The sequence below is a fragment of the Ursus americanus genome, chromosome 9, assembly GCF_024610735.1.
Source record: "Ursus americanus isolate L20-20 chromosome 9, mUrsAme1.1.p, whole genome shotgun sequence".
Lineage (NCBI taxonomy): Eukaryota > Metazoa > Chordata > Mammalia > Carnivora > Ursidae > Ursus > Ursus americanus.
The window spans coordinates 32090444-32103318 of NC_142135.1; the positions used below are offsets into that span (position 1 = coordinate 32090444).

Consider the following 12875-nt stretch of genomic DNA (forward strand, 5'->3'; position numbering starts at 1 on the left):
CCTTAAGCAGTAACCACATTGTGGACTGATTAAGCAAGTACCAACATGTACAACCCTTAAGCAGTAACCACATTGTGGACTGATTCAGCACGCTCTTAGTGGTATGCTGTTTTTAAGAAGTATGTGATTCTCTAGGCCCCTGAGTGGCTCAGTTGATTAAGCACCTGACTCTTCAGTTTCGGCTCAGGTCATGATCTCAAGGTTATGAGGTCAAGCCCCACCCCAGGCTCTGTGCTAGATGAGGAGCCTGCTTGAAATTCTGGTCCCTCTCCCTCTGCCCCACCCCCTGCTCCCACACACACTCTCCCTCTTTAAAAAAAAAAAAAAATTATGAGATTCTCTCTTTTCTAATAATAGTTCGGAGTTCTTTTTTGAAACAAATTTTTTTCTGATATTAATCAGATCTATATATTTGATCTTCATATATATTACACTGCATAGTTGTGATTTCCAAAATGTTTTGTTATCTCTGCTACTACTATAATTTGGGGCTTTATTGTATTGTTTTGAAGGTTGTCATAAGAGACTTTAGTTTCTGAATATTATGAAGTAGCTGTATGTAGTTTTTCTTTTAAAGGTAGAATCTGAAAAACTTTTATAAATTTTATCTTGGAAATTAGTTTATTATTATGTTTAATTTTAGGAAATGGTGCTCTTGCAGAACGTTCTGAAAATGTGCATATTTCAGGAGTGTCAACTGGTAAGTCATTTTTTTGTAATGTTTAAATTTCATGCATGACTTATATGGTAAATATTGAAAGCCACCTGGTATCTTACAAAGTGATATTTGGCTATAAAAATTATTACTGCTTTTTGCAGCATGTAATAAGGAATGAAGTAACTGGAACATGGAGAAATTCTCATAAGATAAAATTGATACTTGCATGCCCGAGGATTGATTATACTCTTCCAAACAGACGGCATAATTATTTTTTTCATACAAACATCGAACCAAAAAAAAAAAAAAGTTAACTCAAGTTGAATTAGTACTTTCTCTTCTCACAAAGTTCTATGAAGTGAAATTTATTAAAATGTAATTTTGAATGCTATTTCTAGTATTAGAGCCTTAGAAATTAAGCATTTTGCTTGATTTTTTGATTTGAGTACTATATATAAAATTGTTCTTGAGTGCACAATTTGTTATTTAAAAAACATACATATTTGTATCCATGAAATTCAGAAACTTGAAGTAAATGCATTTTTTCCACTCATCTAAGCATTTATAACCTAATAATTATGTAAATGCCTGTAACTATTATAATTTTCATTCTTAAAATGCCTTCCATAGCTTTGTTTCCATTTTTGCTGTATCAACTATAACTACTTAGGGGAGCAAAATCTTTTATTTTTGCATATACTGAAATAGAGTTTCTTACCATTACGTTGTTATTTCCCTTTAGTCTTGATAAGTTTTATGTGGTTAAAAAAATTACACTTTGTGCATTTATCAGTCTACTGATTGATTCATTTCTTCATGTCATTTTGTACTTTGGTTATTTTTTCCTCGTGTGAAGCAAAACTGAGTTTCCTCTTGTTTTATGCCTGACTTTGTATTCAGAAAGTTAATAGACTTAACAAAACTTCTAAGAGTTAATTTGCACAGCCAAACACACTGACAGATGTGGTTTTCTGAAAATGGAAGTAAGTACCTTCGTAGCCCACCTAGACCCTTTCACAGTTTGTCTCACTGTTCTCTTGTGTTCTAGTTTTGTGATTCTACACATCAAGCAAAAATAAGCTTATTTGAAAGATAACCTTAATTTTTTCCCTTTTTCTATCTTGAATAACTAATGAGAATTACGATTATTTTTCCAGGTTGTCACTATGATGTAAGAAGATTGTGTACAAACATTTTAACTTACATAATCAAATGATATTGTCTAATTCAGTGATTTTCAAAAATTTTAGTCTAAGGACCCCTTTTAAGCTTTTAAAATATTGAGGACCATGTTAATCTACTTGGGCTTCCATAACAAAATACCATAGGCTGAGTGGCATGCATAACAGTTATATTTATTTTCTCATAGTTCAGGAGGCCAGAAGTTCAAGACCAAGGTGCCAGCAGGACTGGTTTCTGGTGAGATCTCTTCCTGGGTTGCAAAGGGCCACCTTCTTGCTGTGTCCTTACATGGCCTTTCATCTGTGTGCAGAGGTTCCTGCTGTCTCTTACCCTTCTTGTAAGGACACTAAGTCCTATAGGATTCGATCCTACCCTTATGACTTCACTTAACTTCACTTACCTCCTTAAAGCCCCTATTTCCAAATACAATAACATTGGGCTTCAACAAATAAGTTTGAGGGAGGACCCAATTCAGTTCATAAGAAGGACTTCAAAGAATTTTTTTTATGTAGGTTATAGCTTCTGACACTATATTTGAAATTAAAACTGAGAAATTGTTCTAAAATGTATTATTTGCAAATAACAGTGATGAATCTATTGCATGTTTACATCAATAAAATAATTTTTAACAAATGAATTTTCCAAAACAAAAACATCAGTAAGAAGAATGGCATTGTTTTATAATTTTGCAGTCTTTAAAGAATGGCTTAAAAGAACATGGCTGGATTCTCACATCTGTTTCTGCATTCAGTCTTTTGTAATATGTTATTTTGTTTGACATATATGAAGACAATTTAGTCCCACACTAATGCGTAATTGAAAAAAGGAGGAGTATTTTAGTAGCCTTTTCAGATGATTGTGAGTATTCTTCTTCGCTACTATACCAAAATTCAATAATTTGTAGTTCAAAGTTAGTTTTGAGTAGAATCTGAAACCGTTTTAGTCAACGTTTTGCTCTCTGTTACATAAAAACCCAGTTGGCCTTTCTTGCCCTTGGGATGGATTTTTTTTAACCATGCATCATTTTTTATTTATGCCTTAGTAATTTACAAAATAAGGGTGTTCTGAGTTATGCAGGTTTATATGGAGTATGAGAGTTATGACAATTTGGACAGATTTAGTATTAAATTTGGAATTTTGCTTCAACTCATCAAGATTAGATTCTTCTTAATTTTTATGTTTGCTTGAAATTAGACTACAAAACTACTAAGTTTTGCTGTTTGTTAAATGTCAAAATTACCGTTAAATAGATTCCTATTTGAAAAAAAATTCAGTTTAAAAATTTAGCAGAATATGTATAATATATTAATATATAATATATTAATCCTGTTTATTTTCTTTAATCTTGATTTTCTACTTCTGCATTTCAGACATATGTTTAGAAATGTGCATTCTTTGCTAGGGTTGCCATAACAAAGCACCATAAACCAGGTGACTTAACAGAGGTTTATTTTCTCACAAGTCTGGAGGCTAAAATCTGAGATCAGTGTGTTGATAGAGCTGGTTTCTTCTGAGGTATCTCTTTGACTTGCAGGTGGCAGTCTTCTCCCTGTATCTTCACAGGTCTTCCTTGTGTGTCTCTGTGTGCCAGTCTCTTCTTATAAGGACACCAGTCATATTGGACCAGTCAGTACGTCCCACCCATATGACCTCATTTTAATTTAATTACCTTTTTCAAGACTCTGACCCCAAATCCAGTCACATCCTGAGGTACAAGAGGTTAGGACTTTAACATAGGAGTTTTGGGAATGACACACACAGTTCAGCCCATAACAAAACGTATATTTTAATTAAATGTTTATTCATCAATAAAATGCTTAATTTCAGAGGTCAGTGAAACCTTAATTATGGCTTATTGTTTTTTCCTGAAGGTTATTCTTATAAAATCTTTCTTCTGTGGAGGGAGAAGAATAATATGAAATCTATTCCAATTATACCATTAAAAAAATAAATAGATACAGTCTCAAAAGGTGTTTTCAGATATACAGATTCATTGTGGTGGTGTTACAGTATGCAGCTGTAGAACATGTAATGCTGGATACAGTAGGAGCCCTCTGAATTCTGTGCATCCCCAGTTGAAATGCGAGCCCCTTGGGGGCTGATCTAAATGGAGAACTAGCCTTTGGAAGAATCTCTAAATGTAGCACTTGCTTTCTCTTGAGACCAGCAAGCAGCAGAAGTGGCTTCTGCTCCTCACCTGCTCTCTTTTTACCTCTGCGACTCTCTCTGACAGTGCTCAGTGCTCTTGTCCAGTCATTTGGTGCATTTTGGAAATTGTACCGACAATTTTAGAAATAATCCTAACTTGTCTACAGTTAGTGTTTCCAGGTAGTTTATTGTCCGATCAGGGACACTTTCAGAGTGAAAGGGTACACTGTAATTGTTCTGGCACTACAACAAAACCAGGACTGTCCTGGACAGTGCAGAATATATAGTCCCCCTATCTGTAATGAAGTAAATTCACTTAGCACGTGTTAAGCACCTGATGTGGACCTTATGCCAAGAAGGGTGGGAATAAGCAATGAGTAAAATATTCTTGTCTCGAGGAACTTATTTGATGGAGAAAATAGAGATGTACAACCTGTACCTCTAATGTTGTCTTAATGTGGTAAATCTTATGATGAGTAATAAGCATATTAAGTAAGATGATGAATTTTTTAAAGGCCTATTTACAGTATTTAGTGAGTAGTAAATGACAGTATTAATTTTTCTTATTTTATTATGAATAGCACCAAGTACTTAGTTTTATTTATTCATATGAATTCTGAGAATTCATGTGAATTATGGGAATTATTTCTGATTGATAATATATTTTTGACTTTTATGCTCAGGATAATTTATTTCTATTTCTAATCTATTCATTTTTGTCCTCCTTCTCCTCCAGTCTTTACCGAAAGAGTTAAGTTTTAATCCTTTCGCTGGTTCTTATGCTACAGGTTTTGGCATAAGAAAACGTAACTTATTGGGGAGCCTGGGTGGCGCAGTCGTTAAGCGTCTGCCTTCGGCTCAGGGCGTGATCCTGGCGTTCTGGGATCGAGCCCCACATCAGGCTCCTCCGCTAGGAGCCTGCCTCTTCCTCTCCCGCTCCCCCTGCTTGTGTTCCCTCTCTCGCTGGCTGTCTCTGTCAAATAAATAAATAAAATCTTTAAAAAAAAAAAAAAGAAAAAGAAAACGTAACTTATCAAAAAGTATATATTGGATGATTTTAAAACGGAAAATTATTGGATAAAATTTTACTTTCTATATGTTTTTTATTTAGAACTTTCCATTGTTTCGAATTTTAAATCTGCTTTCATATATACAATAAAGGAGAAAAGACAAATGGTATTTTTGTAAAACTAATAATATGTGAAAATCTTGAAATTATATCCTAGAAACTGCCAAGTAATTTAATTGTGCATGTTGAGAGAGTAGGAAGGCTATTTTAACATTCTTTATAAAAAGTGTCTAAATCAAATGTCTCATGTTTTTTAAATGTCTAAACTTTTAAAACACCTAAGTTACTGCTCATCTGCTGCATAGAATGAGACGTTTTTTAGGTTAGATTGATTTATAACAAGACCTTTGCATAAATTAAACAAATCTATTTGACTTTTTAAATTTATCTACTTTAAACTGAATTTACTGTATGATCTGTGATACTTACTTGAATCTATAATTCTAGAAATATTTTGATTATGCATTCCCTATTAATTACTTTCAAATCAAGGTTTTCATTTGTTTCACAAATTTTATTTATTTATTATACAGCGTTCACTAAACATTTAGAAAACATGGAAAAAGAGCAAAAAGATTAGGAAAGTTACCCATTAACCCTGCATTATTAATATAATTCATAATAATAATCTATTTGTCCTTTTTCTCTGCATACCTTAAAAATAATTGTATAAGCATTTAAATTATAACTAATTTTGTCTTCTGCGCTCTCTATTTAACATTTTATAGACTACATTTTTTTCATAACCAGTATTTTAATGCCTGTATAAAGTTTCCATTCAGTGGCTATGTTGTAGTGTTCTTAAACATATCAATGGGTTGTTTCCAATGGGTTCTCCCTAGTCTCGGTCATGTTACAAGGGACATATTAATACATATCTAGCCTTTTTTTATTTCTAAGATTTTTTTTTTTTGCATAAATTTCTAGAAGTGGAAATTACTCTATCAAAGGTCATAAATAATTTAATTTAGGAACCTTTTGACAGATTGCTTTCAAAAAGGATTGTACCAGTTTACACAGCTATCTGCAGTGAGTGAGAACACTTTCCTTGGGTATAATCATGTTTTTCTCATTTAACTTTTCTCTTACTATGTTTCTATTAAAGTCCCAACCTTTTATTTTCCCCAGACTGTTCAGAAATGTAATTGTTTACTTCTCTTTTTTATTCATGGTCTAGAGTTGTGACATTGCAAAGAATAAGAGAATGAGATTGGCTTTCTTTTATAGTTAGGCAAAACTACCCTGAAATTTAAAGATTTTCTGCTTGCTAATAGGAACAGATGTTGGATCTTGCTGCTTTCTCAAATAGAAAGCTTTTACATATGAGAATTAACATGTTTTTCCCAATTCATCAGTGATGTAGCTTCTCAATGTTCCTACCTTATAACACCTATAGCGAGGTTAGCTTGATCTTGAGTCTACTTTATATTTAATGTGGAATTTTTTGTCAGGCAAAGCCACATTTCTGGGAGCTAAGAAAGAGAATATCAAGTTAGGAAGTTTCTTTCTTAATCCTTGTTTATATTAACTGAATTAGCAGAGTATATAAAATGTACTTCAAGTAGTTTCTAAGTATTGTATTCCCTTTGTCTTGTCAGAATTTTTATTCTATTAAAGTCATCACCAGGGCGCCTGGGTGGCTCAGTCAGTTAAGCTTCTGACTCATGGTTTCAGCTCAGGTTGTGATCTCAGGGTCATGATCTCATGGGTCCTGGGATCATGCCCCAGGTTGGGCTTCCTGCTCAGCTGGGAGTCTGCTTGAGATTCTCTCCCTCTGTCCCTCTCTCCACTTGCCCATGCACGTGCGCTCTCTCTGTCTAAAATAAATAATCTTCAAAAAAAAAAAAAGTCATTGGAGCGCCTGGATGGCTCAGTCGGTTAAGCATCTGCCTTCAGCTTAGGCCATAATCCCAGGGTCTTGGGATCGAGCCCTGAATCGGGCTCCCTGCTCAGTGGGAAACCTGCTTCTCCCTCTCCTCTACTGCTCCCCCAGTTGTGCACGTCCTCCCCCCCCCCTGTTAAATAAATAAATAAATAAATAAATCTTTAAAAAAAAAGTCATCACCTTTGTGTTTGTGTATTTGCATTTTACAGTTTGTATTTTAGTACTCAAAGGCCTAGCACACTGCTGATCCTATAAAGTTTTAAACAAATAATTATTAGTTGTGGCCTTTTTAGTTAGGATGTATTATTTTCTAAATTGCAATTATTTTGCTTACAAATTAATTAGTAATATTTTGCATTAGTGTAGAGCACTATAGTAAAGTAGCTTTTGTTTTAAGCCACTATTTTAGGTCTAAATACTATAATGTGGCATTTTGAAGTTTCCCTGGAAGATCATCCAGTCTGATAACACTTTTATTATCCTAGAATTTTCAGATCTTCTGAAAGGAAGTAAAGCCTAAACTATAATTATTTTATAGCAGTTTACAATTATTTTTTAAATATAGAGAATTTGCATGAATAAAGCAGCAGGTATAAGTGGTCCTTTGTACCTTTCCTATGTGATTTTAATATTATTTTCAATTATTCAGTCAAATACTGGACCTCCTACTAAACTTACTAAAGAGAATTTCACCAGTTCTTTTGACCTATATTACATGGTGTGTCTTTTACCCATGTTCTAAAGGAAGAAAGGGAATAAAGTTTATTATATTTTAGGTAATACTGAACCCATTAGGGTTTTTAGGATTTCAAAATATAAAAAAGTAGAACTTAATGTGAAGCCAAGAAACCGTCCTTCAAATGAATAGAGTAGAGAATACAAGACAGAGTAAGTTTTTTAAAAAATAATACACATAGTTTAAGATTCTATGAATTTTTAAAGGCATTGCCTGTGATCAGAGAGTTTATTTATGAGACACTTAAGCTTCTGGAGTAGAGCACTCCCTGAAGCTTTCAGAAAAGAAAGTAATGGTAGTGTTATAATTTTATGTATTGTACTTTTATATGTAGCATTACATAGTATATAATTAAATATTACTTACAGTGTTTTATTATACAATAATATATTTTATGTGAAGCATAGTTCTGTGTTATATAATCATAATATTTCATGTATTATCAAGTCTTTATTGAACAATTGCGTATTTATAGCAAGATTATTATATAGTATAATATATTACATTATTATAAGAAGCAGTAAATAAATTCAGCGTCAGAACAGTAAGTGTGAACACCAGGACCATCGACAGGACAGGTTGTAATGTGACAGCAGTGTGTGATGCTTAGATGGTGGAAGTGAAACTCACCCACTCGAGTGAGTGGGCCAGATCCAGTGAAGGTATAACACGTTGCATTCAAACATTTGACATTTTCTTTTCTACGCTGTAACTTTGAGAATAATTCTTTCTACTTTGAGAACAATTCTTCAAAGTGTGATAGCATGTTAGCTGTGATTTTGCTAAGGCCTGAATTTGAATTGTATGTACTGTGCAGCTGTTGTGCAAAAGCCAGTCACTTGGCAGATGAGCAGAGTGGACTTTGGATTTCACTTGACTAATAGCTCTGTGTCGGTTAGAGCAGATTTGATCTTAAACTGCAGTGCTGGAAATACAGTATCCAGAACAAAGTAGATGTTCTTTTTTTTTTTTTTTTTTTTAAGATTTTACTTACTTGAGAGAGAAAGAGCACAAGTGGGGAGAGGTGCAGAGGGAGAGGGAGAAGCAGACTCCCTGCTGAGCGGAGAGCCTGAGGCGGGGCTCAGTCCCAGGACCCTGGGATCATGACCTGAGCCGAAGGCAGACACTTAACTGACCGAGCCACCCAGGCATCCCCGAAGCTCTTCTTTACTCCTCTTTTAAACACGGTCTGGATAGTATGTTTATTCCTGGGTATCACTCTTGACAAGACACTAAGATGAGAACACTCCTGGAAAAAGATGTGTGTATGCTAAAAAAAAAAAAACTATGTCAAAGCTGATAAAAATGGCTTAGAAAATCATGAGCACCAAGGCCAATTTATGTTTGCTTAGGTGCTGATTTCTGCTTTGCCTTTTCTATTTTTCTAGCAAGAATCACAGTAAACTTCAAAATGAATATTTTTTCCCATTCAGGAAATAGAAATAGTAGCTTGCTTAGCATTTTAGTCTTCTATAGTACTTAAAATTGGGAAATATACGTACCATATCAATAGTTTTTATGCCCTTACAGGAAAAAATTGCCCTTTTATGCCCTTAAAAAAAGGTATAAAAGGTTGAATCTTCCACCATTTACCTTATCTTAGGCTTTGCTGGCAAAATTCAGAATTACTCTTACTACTTAGAAATTTTAGGATAAAGCTGCTTGGATGGTTCTATTAAGGGTACTCTTATCTTATTCATATTGTGCTATGACCCTGTTGGAACTGGAAAAACTGCATGGGTTTTTTTTCTGTTTTTTCTCCTTTTTCTATACTTTATGCCTCTTTTGACTTTTTTAAAAATATATTTTATTTTACTGCCATGTAGCCCTTGATCATTATTTGTTTGTTTGTTCTGGACTTTATTGACCCTCAAGAAACTAAGGAGTTACCTGCCTTGATTAGAGCTAAAGACCACATGAAATATTTTGGTCCTCAAAAAACATTTAAAATAATAGGAATAAATACATTGCTGCATTCATTCTTAAGTATCTGTGCTAATGCAAAGGAATATTCATTTAATTATAAGCAGCTAGATGTAGGATTTCCTGCTCAAAGTAGAAATGTGTGATTTCTAGTAATAGGTTTGAAAATAATGAGAGTCCTGAATGTGAGTGATGGATTTAATATAAATTTTTTGGCTTGTACTGATCTTACCTTTTAAATAACAATTTAAAACCTTCCCATCTTAAACTAGTAAATATTGCTGTTAGAGTGTTAGTAATTGTTTCTGTAAAAGGGGAAGTTCAGTTTTCTGACTTTCTGAAAAAAATTAGAATGAAATGTGGAGTAAATCTGAGGGAATACTACCCATGTCCAATCTCTTGTCTCCTTCCAGCACCTTCAGTATGCTGGCTGTTCTGACATTTATACCGTGTGAGAGCTCAGCTCAGATACCAGGTATTCAAGGAGTCTGAGCAACGATAGGTCAAAGAAGTCAAGACAGTGGGATGGGCAACAAACCCAGTCAAGTTGCAAGAAGATAACTTTCAAACTGAAGTTGTTTCTTCCTAACGACGGGCTAACGATGGGCTTCTTTTGTTTCCTATGGAGGTTGCCCGGGCTTAGCTGTGTCATAGAGGACAGTCTGACAGAGGGCCACTCTTGAACTTCATTTATCTTTGGATTCTGATGCTCACTTGAGACTTGCCTGGTGTTCTCAGTGGCCCACAGACTTCGTACACAACATGCTTGCTTTCTAAACTCTGGCCGTCTAACATTAAGAATATTATCATCTTCTGTTAATCCTCCGGCCTTCCCTGCTTCTCCCCTTCTCTGTTCCTCTTTCCTTTGAAATACCTCCTCAGCCTTCACTACATCCCCTTATTGCTGCTATTCTACCCCATGCCCTCAACATCTTACCTATAATTAACTCCTGTATGTACATTTATCTTATTAAAGGTAGGTCCTAAAATACTCTTCCAAAAAAACTAAGAAGATTAGTCCTGCCTCAGTCACTACCTGGATTGGTAGCAAATAGGAATCAGTCTTTAGAAGTTTTAAAACCTTTACTCTCTGTGTTAATACAGGACTAAGAGAAATTTTTCCAAAATAAACTACTTTTATCTTTACTGAAATTCTGTTGCGGCAGCTCCGTCTTCTTGATAATTATTCCAAGTGTCATAGGGAGCTCTCTTGGGCAGTAGTGTGTCTTAGTGGCTAGGGCTGCAGCCTGGGAAGCCTATTGCCTGGGTTCAAATCCCAGTTGTGACACTTACTAGCTTTTTTGTGATCTTAAGAAAATTGATTTCTCTGTGCCTCCATTTTTTTCCTTATCTATTAAATAGGAATAAAGAAAAAGAGAATTAAATAGTACTAAGAATTAAATAATACTAGGAATTAAAAGGAAATGCCTGAGAGGTGCTGGGGTGGCTCAGTCGGGTAAGCATCCAGCTCTTGATTTCAGCTCACGTCATGACCTCAGGATCATGAGATCGAGCCCCACATTGGGCTCTGTGCTCAGTGCAGAGTCTGCTTGAGAGTCTCTCTCTCTCTCTCCCTCACTTTAAAATAAATAAATCTTTAAAAAGAAAAGAAGAAAGGAAGAAAGGAAGGAAGTACCTGACAGGCAGCAACATTATCATTAGTCATGGGATCCACAGGCCTGACCACACACTCCATACTTTGATTGTATGCATGGTCCTTCAACTCACAAGCCATAAACCTGTGACTTGCAGCAAGAATCTCATCTTCAGCCTTGTGCACCACACTTAACCTTTAAGTTTCAAACTGCTGCCCTTCTCCTAAATTAACTGGACCGGTAGGAGTCTGGTTTTCATGCTAATCATCTGTCTGCATATCCTAATTTTCCACGTCTCAATGCCTGGTATTGCTCATGCAGGCAGTCTTTTCCATATATCGTGTGATTTCCTCGTCAGCCTTTAGAATCTTCTTTCTTGCCTCCTATGTGGCCATTCAGTAGTCACCGTTTGCTACTGCTTCTTTATCTAGGAGATGGCATTTTTTTTTAAGTACATCTATTTCCATTAGAATTAATTTCTTCTTGCTAGTGTTTTCAACATTTGGAATTGCTTTTGTAGCCATAATGGAGTTAATTTTATAAACACCATACTCTGAAAAATGAGACAGCCAAATGAAAATGACCACCACTGACTATAAATGCCATCCTTTGCTTATAAACGGACTGAACATGCTCTTGCTCTTGTTAGATAGTGAGATTTCCATGAAGTAAAATTTTACAGGTTAGACAGGCTTCTTAGCTGACCTCTGTGCCTCACCAGTTGCTTTCTTTGCATCACATCACTTTTTTCATAGTAGCCTATGTTGGCTTGACTGCTGTCTATGGAATTAGGTCATTAAATTTTTCTGATTTGGAATGTGCTCTTTCTTTACTCTGGCTCTGCCTACTTCTGTTTTGTGAAAGAAATGCTGTGTTAATAGTCAGGTAAGCCCTCCCTGTTCTATACTTATATAATGCAGGCTTTTTGTATGTGTGGGTCTTTGTGTCTGTTTAATAATACCTAATATGCCCATATGATGCATTGTTTATAATTACTTTAAAGGGTATTATGTTGTTCAGGACTGTATTGTCTTGTATGTTCTTGTAACTGTTTATATATCTCTTGGATTAAGTGAATAACATATCATTATTACAAAACTGTGATTTCCATGAGAGCATGAATTCTCTACATGCTCTTTTCAGGGGCCTTTCATATGTATTTTATGTACTTCAGTGGTCAGTAAAGCATCATTGATTTTTCTTTGCATCTAGTTTTGTGGCTTATTAAAACCAAAGGCACAAAGATTCCGTGTCACTTTTAGTCTAAACTCCTTGTAGTCATAAAGTGTCAACTCTTGTCAGTTTTGAAAGGAAATCCAGCTCGTCATCTGTAGAACAGGAAATCGTCATTTTTGTTTCCATTTTACAGGTAGTTCAGTTCTAATCATAAGTTTCCTTGCCTGCCTCTTTTTTTTCTCAGTCTTTGAAACCATGAAATCTCAGATCGAAGGGCAGTTTCTTTGACATTATTTTGAAGTCATTCTCTCCTCCCTTCTGCCACGTGTGAAATAGCGGTTGTTTGAACACTTCCTATTTTTTAAATGATTTCTTTAAATTTGATAGTTATGGTGCATTAATCTAGTTTAAAGCCATAGTTCTTTGCTTTTCTTTGAGATTATTGAATTAGTATCCGGTTAAACATGTAGAAGTCTTAAGTATTTCTCAGTTTTGCTGTTTTC

At 34.9% G+C, this 12875-nt stretch overlaps 1 protein-coding gene across 2 annotated transcripts in view; it reads left to right on the top strand.

The window, feature by feature from the left end:
* LRP12 (LDL receptor related protein 12) overlaps positions 1–12875 on the top strand; it is a 72285-nt gene that overhangs the window by 33733 nt on the left and 25677 nt on the right. The window contains exon 2 of one of the 2 annotated variants that reach the window (XM_045805814.2): positions 644–700. The exons of the other annotated variant lie outside the window; for it this stretch is intronic. Within the exon in view, the coding sequence (XP_045661770.2) occupies positions 644–700 (57 nt within the window). The remainder of the gene's footprint in view (positions 1–643; positions 701–12875) is intronic. 2 annotated transcript variants of the gene reach the window in all.